This window comes from Pseudonaja textilis, chromosome Z (assembly GCF_049901715.1).
Source record: "Pseudonaja textilis isolate UNSWEBS1 chromosome Z, rPseTex1.2, whole genome shotgun sequence".
Taxonomy (NCBI): Eukaryota; Metazoa; Chordata; class Lepidosauria; order Squamata; family Elapidae; genus Pseudonaja; species Pseudonaja textilis.
The window spans coordinates 27,960,290-27,985,223 of NC_142008.1; the positions used below are offsets into that span (position 1 = coordinate 27,960,290).

Below are 24,934 nucleotides of genomic sequence, written 5' to 3' on the forward strand. Positions count from 1 at the left end.
AACTCTGTGACAAAATGAAATATTTTAACAACTGGGTGGAAGACCACATACCCCAGCCCAGGAGGTAATACCAATGCAAGCGCTGTTCTTCAGCAAATACTGCTACCACAATCAGTGTATGAAGATATATTCCTTCACAAAGCATCCAGAAGTAGTTACAGCCCATTGTATATTGGTGAAAAAACTGAAGCACTTTGCAGCTTACCTGTCAGAGAAAAGCAGCAGACAGATTTGGAGCAGACAACAATGTATAAAAATGAATAAGAAAATATTATAATAGACTTTCACAAGCTTTTACCTGCTATTACATAGATCTATACCCTTCAGCATCTTCTAATGACTGAATTTCTAATGTATCATACATATTGATTAAATCTGTCTCCTATATCAGGGTTTTGTGGAAGAAACCAACATGTCAAACATAAACAATCCATATTTCAGATATTTTTGCCTGTGATACAGAACAAATACATGCATAGGTCAATAAATTCAGGAGCTACACTACCTGAATTCCTCCCTAGTCCACAGTAACCTGGTTATCTTAAAACTTTCTTTCCTTTATAGTAAGCATTAGGTGATGCTATATAGCTAGAATGATTTTGAAAGCAAATCATTTTTAAAAAGTTTGCTGGCTACTGAAACTCTGTTTCATGAACCCACAAATTTCAATATCAAGAAATGGGCAATAACAAAAATAATAGAAACTTTCCATATTATTGCAATGCAATATCTGTTGGGTATTGGACTAGGACCAAGGAGACCCAGGTTCTAATCCACTTCAGCAACAGAAACCCACTATGCGAACTTGGGCCGGCCATTGTCTCTTATTCCAACTTCACTAGATATTTAATGTGTTGAGAAAAATTGCTGCACAGAGTGATACATACGTTATTTTAAGGTACTGGAGGAAAAGCACAATGTAAATTTAAAACATCAATATATATTAACAAAAAAAGAAAATATTTTCCTGAAGTTTCTGGCAAAGAATATTGCACTACATTAAGTCAGATAATATGTTCACCTACTACAATTAAATTTGTATTGAAATTACTGGCTAAAAAAGGTTACAACTTGTTCATCTGAGGCTAGGGAAGGCTGAGAACGGTTTAGATCAAGGGTGTCAAACTCAAGGCCTGCAAGCCACATGTGGCCCACAGGGTGCTTGTATGTGTCCCACAGGGCCACCCTGGAAACAATGGATCAACCCGCAGTGCCTCTGCCAGTGAAAACATGGCTCCATTTTCAGGCATAGTGGCCTCTTGCAGCCCTCTTACAGTGAAAATGGAGCTCGGGTGAGCGTATGACATCAAACTGGCTGTGCCCCTCCCAGCCATGCCCCCTGCACCCCCCCAAGGTTAAAACCCTGATGCGGCCTCAATGAATTCATGTTTGACCCCCCTGGTTTAGATACAGCAGTTCTAGAACATTTTGCATACAAGGGAAATGCTTTACTGCTGCAGAAGCTTTTAGAATAACTTTTTCTAAGGGACAAAATGCCCATATTTACTGGACTCTCATTTATATAGGAAAATTAAAGCCTTTCCTCAAAATAGCACTTTATCAATATGATTACATACTTGTGTTAAATTAAAGATGAACACATTATATGTCATATACATCTGTATCCTTAATGTATTGTTTATAAAACCACAACTTAAAAGAACTGGCTGTACGTTAATAATAATTTTTTTCACCCTTTCTAAAAATGCAGTCACAAAATGCTGTCTATGTAGTATAAACGAAAGTCCAATTTTTTTAAAAAACAATCCTGGGCATGGTGGGACAAAACACTGTCATTTTTTTTCTCAGGAATAAATATTTACAGACAGGTTAGAACTCATCAGGAATCAATTTTCACACCTATTCTCTATTTTGAAACTTTGAATGATGTGACATCCACAAAGGACACATTTTCATTATTTGTTATTATGAGACAGGTTTCCATATCTTGATTTAATTTTATTTTTGATGGATAATAGAAATATTTTTGAATGAATGCTTGGGTTTTCTGCTGACAAGGCCAGAAAGGCTTAACTCCATGCTGGCATTACATTATATTTAACTCTTCAATCAGAATTGAAAAACTGGCCTTTTTCTAAAGGTCTCCATTTTCATTTAAGTTTGTAGGTTTGATTTTCTACATGAAATTAAGCACCTGCCATGTATTTTGGGGATGTCTTTAAAATTTTACTGGCTTCATTTCTTTGTAGAAAAGAAAAAGTGATGATATCTTTTGAAATCCTCTGCTGTTCCTGAGAATGCTAAGACTTTCTCCATATAGTTTTGGTAGTCAAATGATGGATGGATATTTACAGCACGCAATGAATAAGAATGTTCAATGATATCAGATACACATCGTTCAGTTATTCTCATATGGATTGTCCTATCTATCCACAACCTTTTTATTTAAATGGGGCATATTCACTAAAACTTGTCTTTCTCACACTAGTCATGAATTGGAAGCCAATAAAAAAATATGTCTGAATTAACAGTGTCAAGCTTCACCCAGCTGAATAAGATCAAGGATGCAAAATGTCAAACAGATATTTTAATGTTAGCTCTGGGGATAATCAGAAATTGTAAAACTTTCCCTCCATAACATATAGTGGGTTAATCAAGGCAGAGTTTCTCTGAATGACTGAAATGCTTCTTCCAAGTTTTCTTTCCATTTGGAATAAATTGCCACTTATCTAAATAAACCATTAAATTACTCACTTGCTACCTTGTGGTTATTAAGGTCCACATTCCTGTGCTCCTTTTACATTGGTTGATATGATCATTAATACATTATTTTCTCCTAAAACAAACTATTGTAAAGTATCAGTAGTTCTATTAGTTTCACTTTATGCTAAATAAGCTACTCTGTGGATATCTGAGGTAACCTTTTCCTGTTTATCTTGATTCTCATGCTTGTAGAATATTTCAGTGATTGATTGGCAATGTTAAGACATAATGCTCTCTGGTCATGATGGAATGTTGTTTAATCAGAGAATGCCTATGTCTAAAAAAATCACCAATAAACAATTTCTGGCTTTCAGAGTTCCATTATTTTGTGAACATTTTATTAAGATGTTCTAAATGGACCCTGGCATATGTCTGTAAATTTTATGCGACTATCCCAAAGTACACTGTTGCATTTTGTAGCACATTGGTGTCTGCATCAAATGACCGAAATCATGCATGTGTCTTTTCTTTTATACGCTATTCTGTTTTAAAAGAAAAGACATATCAAAAACAGCTTCACTTGGTTGCTTGATATGGATTTATTACTTGGAACCCTGATGTTGGATTCTAAATGAGTTCCTGCTGGCATATACCAGTAAACTCATTTAATGACTATCTACAGTGACCATATCTGTAGTTACCATGTTGATGAAAAAGTAACTTTGGGGACCATTCTTCACATTTACAGTCTTCTCAGTTCTCTAAAGCAAAGGAAAGCTGGGGTGTGATTGTAAGCACAATAGAAGTTTTATTTAGCAATCACTTTGCTTAGCAACCAAATTGCTCCTCTCAGTTGTAATCATTCAAGGAGGACTATCTGCAGGATGTTTCTAATAAAAAACAAGAAAGATTACTAATACTATATGAAGCATCCACATGACCACACAAGTTTTAGGAAACTATGAAGCATAGCAATAGGAAAATAAAGGCATGAGCTAAGATAACATGGGAGGTTCACATACTGTGTTAAACCATAACACAGCTTCCTTGGCTCTAGCTGGACTGTAATATGAATCAATCCATTGTAGTTTCTTAATTATGATTTACAATAGCAATGGCATTTAAACTTATTAAATTGTTCCATAGTGCTTTAGAGCACCCTCTGGGCTGTTTACCCTCAGCTTATTGCCCTCAACAATCTGGGTCCTCATTTTACTGACCTTAGAAGGATAGAATGCTGAATCAATCAAGTGGAGGACTATCTGTACTGAGTTGAGAAAGGTGCCATGCATTGAGATACCTTGGTCCCTGTTGTAGTTGAGCAATGAGAGGCTAGACCAGGGCTTGGGTGCAACAAGACTTTATTGTAACAATAAAGGACTGAACGTGTTAGCCCTGCCTGGAGCAGGCTCACAGCGATCAGCGGCTGGCCGGACCCTGCACCTGGCTTTTATAGCCGGCCGTCGAGGGAGGCCAGCCAATGAGGGGCAGCAAACGCCCCCGCAGCATGAACGGACCTGGGTGGGGACTTTGGCAAGTTCCAGGGACATAACACCCCTTCCCCCCAGATGCAAACACGCATTGTCATTTAAATAGGCGGGCGGTCTGTGCTGGCGCCCCGAGCGTCGTAACTCCGGTGAGTTACCAAGTGTCTCAGAGTTCAAGGAAACCGGTAGGGTTGGTGATGGGGTGCCGCCTCGCTCTGAGGTTTGCGCTGGTACCGGTGCAGTGCTTCTGGTCGGTGATGTCATGCCCCCGTCTGCTGGTTCAGGTGGAGGACCCATCGGGCAGTCCCGGTCTACTGCCTGCTCCCTTGGTCCGGGTGGTGGTGGCGAAGAGATTCTGGCATGGTCTTCGACGAGAGTTTGGTGTGGCACCTGGGGGTTGACCTGAGCCCACGATTCGGCACTGGCGAAGGTACCCTGTCGCTTTCTTAGCTGGTCCAGGTGTCTTCTCCAGATGCGGCCGTCTTCCAGCTGGACTCGGTACGACCGGGGGCCGGTGATGGCTACTATCACTCCTGGAATCCACAGTGGGTCTCCGGCATAGTTCCTCGCAAAGACATGTTCCTGCAAGACAAAATCTCTGACCCCCGTCATTGAAGCGAGAGGGGTGTCAGGGCAATAGTGAGGGTGGAGCCTATCCAACACAGTTCTTAGGCGTCTACCCACCAGAAGTTCAGCAGGGGATTTGTTGGTGACCATGCAAGGGGTCGAGTGTTGGCTTAGCAAGAAGCGGGAGAGTCTTGATGCCAATCTTCTTTGCTGAATCTGGCTAACGCTTCTTTGTGGATCTAACGGCTCTCTCTGCCAGTCCGTTGCTGGCAGGATGGAAGGGGCCGTGAAGATGTGTCGGATGCCAAGATTTGTGGCAAAACGGCTAAATTCTGTTGAGGCAAATTGGGGGCCGTTATCCGAAACTATGGTATCTGGTAGCCCGTGTGTTACGAATAGGCGGGTTAGAGCCTTGGTAACTGCTTGCGTGGTGGTCGTGGATAGTTGGGCCACATCGATCCATTTAGAGTATGAATCTACGACCACCAAGAAGGTTTTGCCGTGTATAGGACCCGCTAAGTCAATGTGTAGCCTTGACCAAGGCGCGTTGGCGCTCTCCCACTTTGTGGGGGTGGTGACTGGAGGGGAAGGTCTGGATTCTTGACAGGGTTGGCATGAGCTTACCCACTTAACGATGTCGTCGTCCAAGCCAGGCCACCAGACGTAGCTCCGTGCCAACACCTTCATCTGGACGATGCCCGGGTGGCCCTCGTGTAGTGCCTCTAAGACTGGTGTGCGAAGTGAGGCCGGAATGACGACCCGGGTGCCCCATAACAGGCAGCCCTGTATGCTAGACAGTTCCTGTTGACGGGTCTTAAAAGGTGTGAATTCGGCTGTGAGGTTAGAGCCCGGCCACCCCCTCCTCACCCAGTCCAGTACCTGGGCGATGGTTTTGTCCGTCTTGGATTTGGTGGCGATGTCGAGGGCGGTGACAGGAAGGTCGAGCTCGGTGACATTGAAGATGGCATGGACCGGGGCCGGGTCTTCCGCTGGAGCTGGCAGGGGGCAGCGGCTGAGGGCGTCAGCGTGGCTTAATGTTTTTCCTGGGCGGTGGATGAGCTTGTACGAATAAGCCGCCAGGAATAAGGTCCACCTCGTCATTCTGGGAGACAACACTTGGGGAGTCTGCTTGTCTCCAGAAAGAAGACCCAGGAGAGGCTTGTGGTCCGTGATTAGCTCGAAGTTGTGGCCAAACAGGAATTCATGAAATTTCTTAACCGCGGCCACTGCGGCTAAAGCCTCCTTGTCGATCTGACTATAGTTACGCTCTGTCGCTGAGAGCGTTCTGGAAAAGAAGGCGATTGGTGCCTCGGAGCCGTTGGGTAGTCTATGGCTTAATACGGCGCCAATCCCAAAAGGGGATGCATCCGCGGCTAGTACCAATGGAAGGTGTGGGTCAAATTGAATAAGGACCGCGTCTGATGTGAGCAGTGATTTGACTGCACGAAAAGCGGTGTCTTCCTTGTGTCCCCAGTGCCAAGGTGCTTTTTTATCTAAGAGCCTGTGTAAAGGCTCTGCTACTGATGCTTTGTGAGGTAGAAATGATGCATAAAAGTTCAATAATCCCAAAAAGGCTTGTAGCTCGGCTTTAGTGGTTGGCGTGGGTGCCTCATGAATTGCCTTGACCTTGGATTCTAGTGGGTGAATGCCTGAGGCGTCAATTCTATAGCCCAGAAAGTCCACCTGTCTAGTGGCAATGGCACATTTCTCCCTTTTTAATTTGAGGCCATGCTGTCTGAACCTGTCTAACACTGCTCTGACTCTCTGGAAGAGTTGGGGCCTGTCCCTGGCCGAGACCAATATGTCATCGAAGTAGGGCACTACGCCAGGAGGCCCTGTAGTATACGCTCCATGAGGGATTGGAAGATGCCGGGGCAACACTTACGCCAAACTGGAGACGCTTGCACCGGAAGGCACCCCTGTGGGTCACAATGGTCTGCAGTTCGGCTGTTTGGTTGTCAACAGGGAACTGTTGATACGCTTGTGACATGTCCAATTTGGCAAAAATGTTGCCAGGCTCAAAGGTATGCAATAAATGTTGAATGACCGGGACTGGGTACGCGCTAACTTGTAGAAAGCGGTTGATTGTTGTTTTGTAATCTGAACAAATTCTCAGGCTGCCATCCTTTTTAAGGGGTGTGACGATTGGCGTCTCCCATTTGGCGAAATCTGTCGGCTCAATGACCCCTTGTTTTAATAATTTATCGAGCTCTGCGTCTAATTTAGGCCGAATGGCGAATGGGACTCTACGCGGTTTCAGTCGGACTGGAACCGCTTGGGGGTCAACTGCAAATGAGATGGGGGTACCATTATAACACCCTAACTCATCGCTGAATACGTCTGAGTAGTCAGTGAATAAGGAGTCAGTGTCAGAAGCTGAGACAGCATGGACTCCTGTTAACCCTAGGCCGAGATAGGGGAACCAATCAAGCCCCAGAAGACTGGGGAGGTTGCCGTTAACTACCACTAGAGGCAGGTGGCCTTTGAAAGCTTTAAAATTAACAAGGAACTTGCCTTTGCCGAGTACTGGAATGTCTTTTCCCTGATAATCCCTCAAGGAGATCTGGCACTTCTGGAGCTGGTTTCTGGATAGTCTGGGCTGGATTTTCTTGAGGGTGCTCCAAGAGATGATTGAGAGCGCTGACCCCGTGTCAACCTCCATACGACAAGGTTTACCTTCTAATAAAATGGAGAGTGTTATTTTACTGATAGAGTGACAGGTGTGGTTAGCATGGTAGCAAGTGTGACAATTTAGTACTTGCCTTTGGGGTCCAGAATGGGAAAAGGAAGGAACCTTTTGTGCTGAGTTGTGCGCGGCCTGGCAGACTCTAGCGATGTGGCCTTTTTTGTGGCAATGGTTACAGATGGCACCCTTGAATTTGCACGTAGCTCTCGAGTGAGGTCCGCCACAGGATAGGCACAGGATGATGTGTTTGGGTGCGCTGTTGGTTTCTTGCCTGGCTCCTGCCTGTGGTTGTTTGGCGTGGGTGAGGCGGTGGATGTCTGTTTGATCGTTGGGATCGTCTTCGTTGACTACCTCTTCAGAATGAACGGTGGCGCAGCTTTGTTTGGGAACGGAACCTTGAATTTCAGTGGCTGACTGGGTTGCCAGCTCTGCTGCCAGGGCTTCCTCGACGGCCTGAGAAAGGTTGAGGTCCTTCCTGGCGAGTAGTCGCCTCTGTAGGTGAAGGTCTTTGACCCCGCAGACGAGCTGGTTGAGGAGCATGTCATCAAGATAGTTCCCGAACCCGCGGTGGAGGGCTGCAGTCCTCAGGGCGGCCATATATTGGTTGACGGTTTCCTTTTCCGCTTGCTTCCTCATCCGGAAGGTGAAACGCCTCGCGATTTGTGATGGTCTGGGGGAGTAATGATTGGTGAGAATCTCTAGCAATTCTGCCCAGGGAACATTCTTTAACTCACGTGGAGCAACGAGTGCTGTGGCGGTATCAAAAACGATGGCTCCGCAATAACTGAGGAAGAATGACTTCTCCTGCGAGTTATGCTGTTGTGAAATCTCTCTGGGACAACAAAGTGGCACTTTGTGCTCTTGTCAGGCTAGTGACTACAGCTCAGGAGAGGCTCCGCAGAACCTCTCTGCTCTCTCTCTCTGGGCTACAATTGTGGCTAAGCTGCAACGGCTGTTGGCAGCGTTTTGAATTTCGCGCTCCTGGAGAGCGTAGGTGGTAACGGCTTGCTGCCTCTGATAGCGCTTCGACTTTCGCGCCTGTGTAAACGTCAGTGACTCGGAAAAACAGCACCGCGCTGTGTTCCGGCAAGAAATCCAAACGACAGCCGTTTGAATTTCGCGCTCTTTTGTATTGAGCGGCTGCGGCTCGCAGCGCTTCACTTTCCCCTGTAGCTTGCTAACCAAGCGGCTACAGACACTTATTACTTTCGCTCTTGCTGACCGAGCTCTCCGGCGGCACGGCTGCGGCTCAGCGGTTTTAGTGATTTCAGCTGTTGCGGATTGCCTCTGGTAGCCATCCCATCCTCGTCGCCAGTGTTGTAGTTGAGCAATGAGAGGCTAGACCAGGGCTTGGGTGCAACAAGACTTTATTGTAACAATAAAGGACTGAACGTGTTAGCCCTGCCTGGAGCAGGCTCACAGCGATCAGCGGCTGGCCGGACCCTGCACCTGGCTTTTATAGCCGGCCGTCGAGGGAGGCCAGCCAATGAGGGGCAGCAAACGCCCCCGCAGCATGAACGGACCTGGGTGGGGACTTTGGCAAGTTCCAGGGACATAACAGTCCCTCAACAACTCTATAAGGGTGTCTACATTGGCCAAATGTCACTGAACTTTATGTCTTTTTATATTCTGACCTGCCAAAATAATTCTACATCTGAATACAGATGTATCTTAACTGTATTCTTAAGGATAGATTTCAACTAATCTGATATACCTGTTCAATTAAATGTTGAAAATATAGAGTTGTCTTGTAACGTCAGGGATTTAACTTAAATGATTAGCTTCCACTAATTATTCAGACTTTTTCCCTTAATTTACTCAACATAATCTGGTAATACCCAAATGTATTAAAACTTCAGCTTCCAAAGTTTCAATTTATGAAGGGAATGATTGGTTACAGAAAGATGCCTTAAGATTATAACTTCTACTTGTGAAATATTCACTTTTACCATCAGTCAACTATAGTATGGGTTACTATGGATTTCTTTGATAAATCAAAATTACTGTATGCAAAACATGAATCATATTTAATAGCTTAAACAAACTGAATTCATACAATAGCAGCACATAAAGCAAACTACAATAACATTATAATATTAAGTAAACTGAGTGTGATGTATTTGGCTTCCTGATTAATGTATGGTGTATATTTCTGGTTGAATTTGATATATATCTCTTCTACTGGCTTCCATGTGTAAGGCTCATATCAAGTTTTTAGATTTTTTAAAAATTTTTTACATAATACAACATTTCCTAAACATAACCAGTTTTTTGTGCTCAAACAGAAATGCTTAATCTCTGTTGAGTTCTGATCTAAATTCAGGATTCAACTTCTGAGTTAATTTGCATACATCCAGTTCAATTTATGGCTTTTGGAGAAATTTAGTATCTGGGAAAGCTTTTAGACAAGCCATAAGGGATGTGTTTGGTTAGTGCTGAAGTTCCATCTCATTAATTTGCTAACAAAGTGGAAAAGGCTAGCATGAGGAGCTCAGTTCCAGCACTATATCAAAATGAACAGCATTAAAGAAATATTATTCAAAATGCAAGAATGCTGGACTTCATTTGAAAACATTTGTAGCATTTTATTTGTACATACAGAAATTGATCAAAGTTATATTTGTTAAACTGTCTGGACTATTTTCATATTTCAGCTTCATTCATTCAGTCAAAATATGCACAGAAGTTTCTATTTGATTGCAGTAGCAAAATCAGAAGCATTCAAAACCCTTTCCAGCTTTCTCATTGATATAGCCTTGAATTATCAGGAGAGCATATCTTCTACTAAGAGCAGAAAAAAAAAATAAGAAAAGACAATAAAACAGTTTTGGAATAAAAGCAAATATGTGATTGGTTCCAGGGGATGGTAATGGTTTATTGGCTGGAAAAGAGCTCTTCATGGTTGTTCGCTGTTATTGATTCTGACATCTGTTATTACAAATCATCTAGATGCTTCTGAAAATATGTTGGCTGTTTCACATACTCCCATGTAAATCAGACTTAATACAAACTCAGTACTGAAAATGCACTGGAATTTAAGTTATTTCATCATGTTTTGCTTCATTAAGATATGAAACAAAGCTCTTTGAGCAATTAATCTTTAACACGTATATCTCATAAGTATATTTTTTGGAAAAGCAGACACTCTTTTGTACATTCTCACTTCAATCAGAATAGAGCTGGAAGAGACCTTGGAGGCCTTCTAGTCTCGTGATGGAGAACCTATGGCACACATGCTACAGGTGGCACACAGAGCCATTTGTGCTGGCATGCGAGCTGCAGGCAAACTTACCTCACTGTGCATGTGCGTGCCTCACAGCTTATTTTCGGCCGGTTTAAGGCCTTTTTCAGCCTCCCAAAGGCTTGAGGAAGGCTTCTGCAGGCTTCTACAAGCTTTGTAGGCTGAAATCTAGCCACGTTTCATCACTTCTGGTATTTTTTGAAAAACAGGAAGTAACAAAACAGGGCTAGATTTCGGCCTACAAAGCTTGTAGAAGCCTGCAGAAGCCTTCCTCAAGCCTTTGGGAGGTCAAGAAAGGTCTCACACCAGCTGAAAATCAAGTGTGAGGTGCAGTGCAGGTAAGGGGGAAGTGGGGGTGGGGATTGCATACGTAGGGGATGTGGGGGGCATGCATTGCTTTCTGGGTGTTGACACAATTTTTGGTGCAGGAGCCCAAAAAGGTTAGCCACCACTGTTCTAGTCCAACCCCTTGCTCAAGCAGGAAACCCATATCATTTCAGATAATGGCTGTCCAGTCTTTTCTTAAAAACCTCCAGTGATGAAGCACCTACAATTTCTGAAGGCAAGCTTCAATTAAAATTCATTCTCTTAACTCATAGGATGCAAATTTTATTTTGTTTCCCTACCATATACATATATTCAGTGAATTGCTTTATATTCAGATGTTTAATTTTTTGTGGATATTGCCCAGACTATCAAGCCATAACACACTCCAAGCAAAAGAACTTGATGCCAGATTTGAAAGCAGCAATAAGACAAGCTATATATGAGATCAATTCCTTTAATTGCAGGTATGCCCTGACCCTAATGAGTTGAGGCTGAGGTAATGGGGTATGAACAGCTAATGTATAAACAAACAAAATAACTCAAATTCTTATTACTATCCATTCTTCATAGATAATTTCTTCTGCCAACGTTTTCAAAACAAGTTACAATTTTTTGAAAATGGAGTTCTTATAGACTCAAACAAAATACAAATGGCACTTATGTACAATATAAACAGATTGTAGCTATAATTAAAGTTTGGGAGTAACAGAATGACTTTTGCAATGATGTTGTAAGCAGAACAAGGATTTCATGTTGAATTAGCTCCAGCACTACTGGATGAATCGTACAGATTTTCTCTAACCTGATGCCATCTAGATATGTTGGACTTCAACATCCACATTTTCTAACAAAAATGAACAATGGTTTCTCAAAACATCTGGAAAAAGTCGCAGTTGGGAAAGGCTATAAATACATTTATTATTCAAAAATAATTATATTAAGAAGATCTAATTCAATTTTTTATATGTACTGGAATATCAGAATGCAGAATAAATGTTGATCCAGTGCAACTAGATAGTTTGTATGATGAAATCAACATGGAAGAAAACTGTTACTCAACAAAAATCTATTTATAGTACTATTTGTTTTTGTATTAAATAGATAAACAGTGGATGGCATATTATAACTCCAGCATCTCTCAGTATTGATCATGCTAGCTAGGATTCCTGGGAACTGAGATTTAACAACTGCTAAGAAACTGTACGTTATGGATTCAGAAAACTTTAGATACGGAAGTATTTGGATTCTATACAAATGATTGCATGAGGACAGAATAAAAGCAAAATATTCTATACTAAAAATAGGGACATTTCAAAATTATTTGAATCTATAGAATAAGTACCATATTTCTAATACTGGATCAGGGTTTTAAAAAGTATATCTAGGCTTAATGTCCAAACAGTGAGATAAGGAAACAAAGTAGGTCTCTCTGCTGCTGGGCCACATGGCATAATCCTGGAAACATATGTCATTTTCTGAGTGACCACAATTCAACACAGCTGCTTAGAAAATGGTGACCAGTTCTGGGATGATGCCACATGGACCAGCAAACCCTAATCCTAACCTGCTATGCTTTTCTAACTGAGCTCCACTGCAGAATTTTGTAAAAGGCTGTGGAATGCTCCGGAACACATTCTAACAAAATAAGCCACTGCATTACTGGGTTGCATAGTGTAATCTTGTAAGCAACTGCCACAATCAATGCAGCCACTTGAAAAATGATGGCTGCTTTCAGTTACATGGTTCAGCAATGGCACAATCTTCTCTCTTTCCCTACCCAGAGTTCTGGAGCACCAGAGCTCTTTGAAAAGTAAGTGAAGAGGAGGAGGATGTGGTGCTCAGCGGGATGGGAGGTAGGTCCAAGGTCTGCAGGAGTACAGTAGAGTGGGTTGAGGGAATATAGGTGGATGGTGGGGGGCCCTGCAGTTGGTCATAAGGACAAATGATCATGAGGGATATTACAGTGGCCATAATTTTTGAAACAGGTTGTAAGTAGCTTTTCAGGGGTCTTGCATAACTTTAAATGCTCCCTAAATAAGCAGCCATAAGTGAGGGCTATTTGTATAGTTTCTATATATTTTCCTTCACTTTTATTAATTGCATTAACTTTTTTTTAAAAAAGAGGTGTTTGTAATTTTTAATGTTTTTAGGAAACAGAAAAGGATAGTTTTGAAATTGCCCTGAATACTGTTAACCTATTTACATTGCAGACCTATTCAATAAGGAAAAAGGTAATCAATAAACTATCTTCCATTGGAATGAAATAGTATAAGAACTTGTTGGTTGGAAACATTTGGATTGATTGTGTTCTCAGAATGAAGAGTTAACTAGAGCCCCCAGCTGCTTTAGGAAGTGATCCGGATTTCTTAAGGCAGTTGCAGAAAGCAAAACAAAATAAAACCTGGGAGAGGCAATACATGGAAACAGAGGAGAGAATGCAATATTTCATAGGGAAGAAATGCAACAAATGAACAGAAAGTCAACACACTTTTTCCAATGAATATCCCACCAAAAGAGAGAGATAAACCTTTGCCAATTTGGAAGGCCAGAATCCTTCTATATACTCTTCTGCTCATGTCTTCTTGGCTAGTAGGAAAGTAGAAAATTGACTGTGTAGTCAGAAGATAGACATAGCAGTGGTATCCTGAAACATTTTCCTTAATATGTTACTTCATAATTGCACAAACTTATTATATGGGAGATGGTAAAGCCAGCAGCCTCAGCTTGGAACATCTATTCTAAGATCTCAGAATCTACCAACTCATTCAGCTATTTATGTTGATTAGGCCTTAAATTGCAGCTAAACTAAGCAACTGCAGTTAGTTGGATAAGCAATCTGAAGATGCTTATTTCAGTGCCTGATATTCAAGTCCGTAGATTAACAAATAACTTTGTGAATGCCTTACAATTCTACTCATTAAAAAAAAATCAATGGTTCTACAGAGGTAATATAATTACAGAAATTTGTTATATCTCTTTTAACACTGAAAATGGCTTGAGGGTTTACTTCAGGTTCTGCTGATATCAAAATTGAAGATATTAAGATACTTTGTCTGGTTTGGTTCTGCAACCCAACAAGACAGACACAGACGACAGAGAGTAATTAGGACTGCAGAAAAAACTATTACTACCAACCTGCCTTCAATCAAGGACCTGTATACTGCACGAGTCAAAAAGAGGGTTGTGAAAATATTTACAGACCCCTCAATCCCAGACATAAATTGTTTCAACTCCTACCCTCAAAATGATGCTATAGAACAGTGCACACCAGAACAACTAGACACAAGAACAGTTTTTTCCCAAACACCATCACTCTGCTAAACAAATAATTCCCTCAACACTGTCCAACTATTCACAAAGTCTGCACTATTATTACTATTAATCTTCTCATCACTCCTTATCACCCATCCCTTCCCACTTGTGACTGTATGAATATAACTTTGTCGCTTGCATCCTTACGATTTATATTGACTGTTTCCTAGTATGATTTGATCGCTTATTGTATCCTATGACTATTATTAAGCATTGTACCTGATGATTCTTAACTCTTGATGAATGCATCTTTTCTTTTATGTACACTGAGAGCATTTGTACCAAGACAAATTCCTTGTGTGTCCAATCACACTTGGCCAATAAAGAATGTGATGCCTATGCCTTTGTTTGGACAATGCAATTTATATAAAACAAAGCTACATTCAGCTTGCAGCAATTAAATTTTCTTTGCTTCACAGATCACAATCTTTAAATTCCAACTTAAATTCCAAGGTATTCATAGCTTCAAGGAAATAACCTTTTGCCCTCCATTAAGCATCTTTAGCTTTAAGCCAGTTTAATGTGAGAACATAATATACTTGCTCGTAATACTGCTATGTATTTTCAAATGTTCAGCCATTCACTTCAATCTTTCTCTAATAGAAAATGGACAGTCAAGATTTCTTAAGGTCGTTGATTAAATTCACTTTTTTCATATCAAGGTCTGTGCTTCCTAGTTTTTGAAACATTATCAGTAACATACAACTATAGTGTGACATTTATGCAACCTTAACGAAAACAATTTTGCTCGTTGAGGCAAAAAGGAGCATTGATCTTATTAGTCTTTCCCCCATTGCAGCTCAACACATGTATTCCTCTATGAGAATTATAATCTTCTCATCTGTTGTTGCCCAATAGCTTAAATTCACAGGCCTGATGCTATTGATCTTAACAAATGATAGGTTTGCAAAGGAAAAGAACGGATATAATCACAAATAGCAAGTGCTCAGAACCTCGGACAGCCCCCAGTTACCAGGGAGCTGCTTGAGATTAAGGAGATTTGGGTTAATGTCAGCATTCCAACTAACAAATTCCAAACCAATAAACTCCGAGTCAAGCATTTTCTCAAAGTTCCATTTTATTAGAGTTGTCATATTGGCACATCTGGGAAAACCCAAATCTGAGAGTTGTGGGTTTTCCCTTCCCAATAGAAATTCGAAGATCCATCCCTTGCACCTACCAGTCCATCACATGGCTCAATCAAACATCATCCCAACTGGAGACATTCCTCCAGACACTTCTCTCCAGGTGCAGGGCAATATGTCCTTGACTTTCTAAGAAAGAATGTGGTTGAGTCTAGTCTTCCACCTCTCTATGAAATCCCCCCTCCTAAATTCCCAGACACTAAATGCGTCCAAGTAAAATATGGCTCCCAACGCTGACAGCAGCCCAGTTTCGAAATCCAAGGGCCATGCAATGGGGTGAGCTCCCATCTTTGCCCAAGTTCTGCCAGTCTCGCAGTTTGAAAGCATATAAAGGCAAGTCAATAAATAGGTACCACTTCTTGGGAAGATAACAGCATATTATCATGCGAGCTACATGGCCACAAAAGTATTTTAAGACAGTACTGGCTCAATGGCCTTGAAATGGAGATAAACACCTCCCCCTATAGTCAGCAATGACTAGCAGAGTAAAATTTGCAAAGACTCTTTACCATTTTTTCTTCTAATGAAATATGTTATTTGTAGGGAAATCTGAAATCTAGGTCCTTTCCCTGATGCAAATTGCTTACTCATAGATATTTAGGAGAAGGGCCAGGAGCAAAGAAAAGGATTACCTTAGAAAAGAAATTAAGTTTCCTGTATAAAAAAATATGAAAAAGCAAAGGCCTCTTATGCATACTTATTTGACTCTTGACAGAGGTTGTCACAACAAGAAATCTTTCAAAACAAATTGTTTGGTATTCTGTACTAACAGATCAGTTCTGACTTAATTTATATGGGAGGCTATGATTTAAAACTATAACTGTAGTGGTTGCATCCACCATACTCTTCTCCTTCTCCTAGCCTCCTCCTCCTTTTCCTCCTCCATTAATTTCCTTTTTTCTCTGTTTTTAGACAAGTCAGATATAAAAGAAGAATAGAAGAGAGAATAGAATAGATTCTTCTATACATATATAGAAGAATTTGCACCTAACACCAAACTGCAATTGTTAATGTAACATAAGTGTAAGATATTAAACACATGACTAAATGAAACAAAATCAGATTTAGTTTGTGTTCAGTTATATCACTAAGTATACCATGGCCTCCAGCATTCCATTCAAAGGCCTTATTTTTAATCCAGAAAAAAATGTGCATGTCTAACATATAAAGGTAAATAATTTGGGTGACACTCTGTGAGAACAGGTGATAAATTGAGTTCTCTCCTGCAGAGGCCATAAATCTTCATAAAGGATTTTGCTGACTCAACAGGTATTAACATCCAACCTACATATTCAGGGGCTCTGTATGCCTCATCAGGAACTTGATGTTTTTTAGTACTCATCAATTACATACCTATAATTCATAGAATTGTACCAAACAGGCACAAAGAGAAGGAAAATGAGTCACATGTACTGACCATAGAGGCATATAAGGTGAAAAAACAAAACAAAATGGAAAAATAGCACTAAGAGTAACAGGTTAAAAAAAAAGAAAAAAGATAATTGATATTAGGTTAATTTTGAAAGATAGTAGATAGTTTAAATATTAATATTTTTATAAGATTTTGAAACTACTTTTATAAAATAAATTAAAAAGTTAATGCTATTATTTCTAATTTGGGGAAAGTTTACATTTAGATGAGGTTAACTTATCAATCATGCATCTTTATCTCGCCCCCGCACCATGATTCCTAAGTTTCTATACATACATAAATGTCACGAAGACATTTCACAAATCTGAACAGGGCCTCTGCCAACATAAGCATCATTTTATATTCATTTGCCCATTTCAATAAACAGCATTTTAGATAATCATAAAAATTATTTCTGAACAAAAGTATAGAGAAAGCCTGTTCTTTTATCACTTATGCCAATTGTGTATCATTTTAATAGATGATTAACATTAAATAAAGACTTACACAAACTAGAATGTAATTTAATTCTGTATGGATACATCATGAACCAAATAATATTATATATTTGATCTATTGTTCATCCTTATTTGCAACCTGTCTCTAAACAAAATCCAACTGAAAATAGCATTAGTTGGAGTCAATTTATTCTGTCTGATCTGTTAAGTATTGATTGTGGTATTCTACCTTTCACTGGAGAAAGTTTGAATATGTCTATGTCACAATGAATATATGCACTTGATAGTTTTCAGGAGATAATAGGCCTCTTAGTCCTATAAAAGAAGGTTTCTTGAAATAGAAAGTCTATCTAAATTATTCAGGTGCTTGAAATATCTGTACAGATATTACACTTTGGAAACTACAAACATCTGAGGGCGGAACTGGTATCACGGTGTTACGACGGGCAATCTGCTGGTCAGTTTCCACGGACCCACAGACCTAAGCCAACACGTAGAGACAGTGATTGACAAGGGCACGTCCTGTTGATCCCAGGGACACCGCAAAGTCCCTGGTTGATCCAGGAAAAGCCCTTTTTGCCGGCAGTGGAGAGGCAGCCTTCCAAGCTGCTGAAGCTGGGACAGCTCTGGAACGGAAGAGATTGGAAAGAAAGTGTGTCAGTTTGGTGAGATGAACTTTTACTTATTATTTCTTGAAGAGAACTCCCTGAAAAAATTAAAGTGGACTAAAAGTGAAGAGAAAAGAGTTTAAGCGGCATGATTAATTGTCAAAGTGAAAGTTTTTTCTTTTTTCCCCTTTTTATTGGAATTCTGAACTTGGCAAAGCTGTTTAACTTTAAGCTGGACTGGTACTTTTTAATCTTTTTATTTCTGTTTGTATTTCTTTCTCCTTTTTTTAAACAATCCTTTTGAAAATTCTTTTTTGATTAAGATTTTATTTTATTTTAGTTCCTGGCTGTAGATTGAGAAGGGCGAAGTGAAAGTGAAGGAAAATAAGTAGCACTGCCGCCCAGAGGCTTGGATGCATTGTTTCTTTTTTTTCTTTCACTAGTTTGTGTTACAATCAAGGACTCTGAGCTTTGTATTGGAAAAGATAGAGATGAGCATGGCAGTTTGTTTATTCAGGTGCTCATTGGTGAACAGATAGCTGGAGTCTGGAGTTGAAGCTGAAAGAAAGAAGAACTCTGAGCTGATTTATCAAAGAGCCTTGGATATTTGGCGGCAGAGGCTTGTTATTTAGAATTGCTTTTTACCTTTTACCTCCCTTTCTCTCCCCCCCCCACCCCCCACTAGTTGGGCTTATTTTTTTGTCTTTAATTGGATTTTGACTTTTTAAACCAGGAACCAGAATGTAAATCTTTTATTTTTGTTTTCTTTTTGTTTATTAAGAGGAACATATAGAATATTTCTCTTTTCTCTTTTTCCCCCTTTTTATCTTTGATTTTTTTACTTTTTACGTTTACCATTACAACTAATTGGATTAAGGTATACAAGTGTCTGAAGACTTTCTTTTTTCTTTTTCCTTTTTTCCTTTGGAGTGGCAACTGTTTGCCTTCGTCTTTTTTTTCTTTTTTCTCTCTCTTTCTTTACAGATAAGCATTACAAGATGAGTAGAAAGACAGCAGTTCCAGCTCCTTCAATACCAACCCCCTCACCATCTGGAGGACAACGATCTATACAGACAATATTACAACAGGAAAAAGAGAAGGAAGTGACATTACAGATGATATGCAAGGAATTCAGAAGATTGAGCAAAAAATTCAGAAGACAGATGAGAAAGTGGAAAATATTCAACAGATGATGATGAAATATGAAGACAGATTTTAAAAACTTGAAGAAGATATACAAACAGATAAGAAAATTGGAGACATTGATATTCGATTGAGCGATGTTGAGAAGGGCAGATGTGAACCATTAGGATGGCAAATAAATAAATCAGAATTTTATCTAAGATTTCAAAATATAGAAGAAGGAAAAGGTGAAAACCTTGCTGAAATAATGGCAGAAATATTGGCAGAAGCACTGGAAATAACGAAAGAAAAGATGATGGATGGGATGGATGAAGTGTTTCGTGTCTATACAAGATATGCAACGAGGAATAGACTACCAAGAGAAGTTCACATTAGATTTCCTAAGAAGATTATTAAGACACAGATACTCCAGGTGGCAAGACAGAAAACACTAAAATATAAAGACAAAGAAATTGTGGTGCTGAAACAGATACCAAGAAGAGTAAGAGAAATGAGAAGAGAATATTTATTCTTGACTAAAGAGTTACTTAAAAGAGGAGTAAACTACAGATGGTTGATGCCAGAAGTCCTCTTGTTCACTTGGCAGGAACAAAGACACAGAATTGACACAGTTGAAAAAGCTAAGCTATTCTACTTAGAATACTTTAGAAGAAAGGAGGAAGAAGAAAGGAAGACTCACTAATTGAATTCCAAGAGGAATGTATAGCAGTAATTGAAAAAGAAAAAGAAGAAGGTGCAGTATAGGCAGTGAAGCCAGAGAACAACGAGAACTGAGATCTACTAGAGCAATAAAACCCTCTTATAAACCCTATTAACATGGATGAAAGAAAATTGATTACCATTAACATAAATTGACTTAATTTTGGCTACTAAAAGAAGGAAAGTATCTCACAAATTAGAAAAATTAAAATTTGACATAATCTGCTTGCATAATCTGCTTACATATTAAAAAACAACATGAATATATACTAAAACAAGGAAAACTAGGGAAATTATTTACGTCGCTGGCACAATCCCAAAAAAGAGGTGTGGTATTATATATTAAAGAAACAATTTTGGCAGAATTAATCTACACAGATGATGATGATGGAAGGATTCTGATGGTGGAAACAATGGATAACAGTGTTAAAACACTTTTAATTGCAATTTATGCCCCAAATGATAAACAAGAAGAATTCTACAGAAAATTACATACGAAAATAATTGAATTGGACTATGTTAATATTTGTATGATGGGAGATTTTAATGGAATAATTAATGACCGATTGGACTATAAAACACAGAAAACAACAAAGAAAGTTAGAAAGATACTACCAAAATCCTTCCTTTGAATAACAGAAGAATTTAATTTAAAAGATACATGGAGAGAGAGAAATGCAGAAAGTAAGCAATATATTTTTTATTCAAACAGGCATACATCCTGGTCTAGAATAGATATGATATGGATGTCAGTAGAATTATTGACTAATGTACGACAGATTTAAATAGAAACAAGCACTTGGGCAGATCATAATCCAGTGTCAGTTATTTGGAAAGCATACAAGAGGAGATCTAGATGGACTTTAAATAACACGATATTAAAAGAAAAAGACTTTAAACAGAAAATAGAGAAATAACTTGTTTTCTTCTTCAAAGAAAATAGAAAAGAGGATACATCTTTACAGAATCTCTGGGAGACGATGAAAGCCTACACAAGAGGCTTGATAATAGATTATACTAGGAGAAGAAACAGAAAACAGAAAAAGACATTCAAAACATTAGAGGATGATTATAAAAGATTGGAAAAAGATTTACAGAAGTCGCCACAAAAAAAGACATTAAAAATAAAATGGATATAATTAAACATACAATGGGACTAAAGGAAAAAGAGGAATTAGCAAAAATTAAAAATGCCAAACAGAATTACTTTGAAGATGCGAACAAATCAGGCAGATGCTAGCTTATAAACCAAGAAAGGAAAGAGAAGCAAGAAGGATTAGTCAGTTAATAAATAAAGAAGGACAGGTTTGCTATGGAACTGAGGAGAAGAAAAAAATTATACAAGACTACTACGGAAAACTATACTTTCAAGAGAATATTCAAGAAGAAAAAGTTAAGCAATATCTACAGAAAGTGAACCTACCTCAGATACTTAAAAATACTTAATACTTAAAAAATTGAAACAATGTTAGGAAGGAAATATAACAATATAACAATGGAATTAACAGAAGCCTTAAAAAAACAGAATGTTGGGAAAGGACCAGGTCCAGATGGTTTGGCAGTGGAATTTTACAAGACTTTTCAGGAAATATTAAATTTTCATCTTTTAGAAGTTATGAATGAAGTTATGTTATGAATGAAGTTATGTTAAAGAAAAGAATTCCAAAAACATGGTCAGAAGCATACATTACACTTATACCGAAGGAAGGTACAGACCTGCAGCAAGTTAAAAATTACAGACCTATATCTCTGTTGAACTCAGGCTATAAAATCTTTGCTTCAATTTTGGCAGAAAAACTAAAAAGATACTTAAATGATTTTATCCATACTGATCAAAATGGATTTCTGCCAAAGAGACAAATCAAAGACAATGTGAGAATTATTTTGGATACTCTGGAATATTATGAAGCACACCCTGAGAAGCAAATGGCCTTGATGTTTCTAGATGCACAAAAAGCCTTTGACAATGTCAGTTGGCGATTTATTTTACTGCAATTGATACAAATGGGCTTTGGTAAAAAATTTATCCAAGCCATTGAAACAATATACCATGAACAAACGGCAAAGGTGATGGTGAATGGAGAATTAACAGAATCCATAAATATAAGAAAACGGACAAGGCAATGCTGTCCATTGTCTCCTCTGCTGTTTGTGTTAACATTGGAAGTGTTGAACAGGAATATCAAAGAAGAAAAAGAAATAAAAAGAATGAAAATTAAAAAGGAGGAGTATAAATTGCAAGCTTTTGCAGATGACCTGGTATTTATATTAGAAGACCCATTGGAAACAGTACCCAAATTAACAGAAAAAATAGAAGAATATGGAAAAGTAGCAGGTTTGAGAAGAAATAAAGACAAAACAAAGATATTAACAAAGAATATGTTAGCAAGATGTAAGAAAGAGTTGGAAGATATTTTAAAAATACAGGTCATGAACAAGCTGAAATATTTAGGGATACATATTACACCAAGATGTAGTACACTAAAGGAAGATAACTATGTTAAACTCAAACAGCAGATTGCAATAGATTTGATAAAATGGGAAAAACTGCAACTATCATTGATTGGGAGAATATCCACAATTAAGATGAATTTATATTAAGATGAGTTTTATATTTATTCCAGACAATTCCTATTTGACTAGGGAAAGAGTTTTTTGAAGATTTAAATAGAATTGTGTTGAAATATATTTGGCGGGGTAAAAAAGCAAGAATAAAATTAAAACTGTTACAAGATGCAAGAATAAGAGGAGGGTTTGCCTTGCTCAATTGGGAGCTATATTACCAGGCGACAAGTTTGATGAGGGTAAAGGAATGGATAACACTAAGGAACAGTAGATTATTGACTTTAGAAGACCATGACTTGCTGTTGGGATGGCATGCCTTTCCCTGGTATAAAGGAACTAAAACACGGGGGTATTTTAGAAGACATTATATTCGAGAGGCATTGTTTTTGAATTGGGAGAAGATAAAAAGACAATATTACTTAAAAATTCCAACATGGATATCAACTATTGAAGCTTTTTCTTATCCAATAATATATAAAAAGGAACAAACAGTTAGATATGGTGAGATATTGAATGAAAAGGGTGAACTTAAATCTATGCAAGCATTGGAAGAACAAGGTGTAAAAATAAATTTGTTTTCATATTTGCAATGTAGGTTTGATAAAGACTCTAAAGCAGAAGATATTTATGATAAGTTAACTGATTTAGATAAAATTTTGATGGCTACTGATGAAAAGGTAATTAAAAAACTTTATGGACATCTATTAGAATTTAAATTGGAGGAGGAACAAGTTGAAATTATGATTGCTTGGGGGAAAATTTTTGGATATGGGATTGATTTAGAAAAATGGCAAAAATTGTGGTCTCAAAATTATAAAATGACAGTGTCAACTGCATATAAAGAAAATTTATATAAGATGTTTTACAGTGGCACCTACCCCCAACGAGACTTGCGAGAATGTTTAAGAATAAATCGGATAAATGCTGGAAATGTCATCAGATACCTGGTTCATATTACTGTATGTTCTGACGCAAAGAAATATTGGACTAAAATCCACACATGGTTGGAAAAAATGATAAAACAACATATAGACTTTAAACCAGAGGTCTTTTTATTGGGAGTCATACCGGACACATACAATAAAGAATTGAAATATTTGATTGTAAATGTTTTAACAGCGGCTAGAATTGTATTTGCGAAGAACTGGAAAAATTACAAAATACCGATGCAGGAGGAAGTTATTTAAAAAATTATGGACTGTGCTGAAATGAGTAAACTGACATTTGAAATTAGAGAACAAGAAGACAAGCAATTTTATATGATATGGGATTTGTTTTATCAATGGTTGGATAAAAAACATGGTACGGTAATAGAATAGATAATCTTGTTATAAAAGCTTAATAGATTGATATTATTGATATATAGAAATATAATGTAGACATATATAACCATTGGATGACAGCATAATACAATATTGATGGAATAAATAGCAGGATAATTAATAATTGATAAATAGACAAGCATATGTTAGTTTGACAATGTGACATTGATATAAATTGTGAACAATGATTATGAAAGGATTGCACAAAAGATTCTAAACCAACTGACACACTGTTATGTACAAAATGGAAGATGGTTTTGTTTTTTATGTATTGTCTGTGTATGTTTGTCTTAAAATAAATATATATATATAAAAAAAGAAACTACAAACGTATCTAGGATATTCAGTGATGACTCTTCAGTTTTAGTGATGAAAAAAGATAGATAATCCAAATCTGTTCAATAATACAAACTAGAGACAGATCTATATGCAATTCTACTTTATATGATTATGCATACACTCATAATGACACTTGTGAATATCAAGAAAAATAAAACAAAACAATAAAAAATTAACCCTGAATTTTCTTGGAAAAGTGTGAATGCTTTTCTTTGGAGCAAAAAGTTTTGGTGTGTATTTTTGTTATTAATGACTATAATACAAAAGTCATTTTTTCCCTTTTGCTCCATAAATCATACAGTGGCTCTTCTTTATGTCTTTCTGATTTGGCAATCATTCTCAGATTTTTATATACTGACTTGAATTATAATAAGTTACTAATTAACCTCCATTTATTATGAATGTTTACATTTAATTTCTATCATAAATTTCCATGTAAGTATAAATACATTAATCACCTTTTCCATGCTGCTTTCTTTAAAGATTGACTGAAAAGAAGAGAGTTGTACATAATGGCATAAATTTTTTTAACAAGAAGATCTGGCAGAGTATATTTACTTCTTAAATTTATTTCCTGCTTTTTCTTTAGGAGCTGTAGAAAGCTGACTGAATTCATATCTCACCCCAATTATAAATAGACTCTTGACTGGTCATAATATGAAACAAACAATGCCTAGTGCAAGTAATCCTCAATTTACAACTGTTCATTTGACGATGGTCCAAAGTTATGATGCCCTTGAGTTACAATCTGTCATACCACTCCAATGGCCATATGACTGCAATTTGGACACCTGCAACTAGCTTACATTTACAATGGCTACAGTACTCACAATCATGTCATTGTGATGTACAATCTTCCCAGCTGGCCTCAAGCAAAGTCAATTGGGAAAGCCAAATTTGTTTAATGACTGTGGTAAAAATGGTTGTAAAATCAGATCTGGTATGTAATTGTGATTGCAA

At 38.2% G+C, this 24,934-nt stretch overlaps 1 protein-coding gene across 1 annotated transcript in view; it reads right to left on the bottom strand.

Annotated features, from left to right (window-relative positions):
- The window catches only part of CALCR (calcitonin receptor), a 155,688-nt gene that overhangs the window by 27,873 nt on the left and 102,881 nt on the right, over positions 1-24,934 (bottom strand). Inside the window, exon 8 of the mRNA XM_026706218.2 lies at positions 52-205. Coding sequence (XP_026562003.1) covers positions 52-205 — 154 coding nt within the window. The remainder of the gene's footprint in view (positions 1-51; positions 206-24,934) is intronic.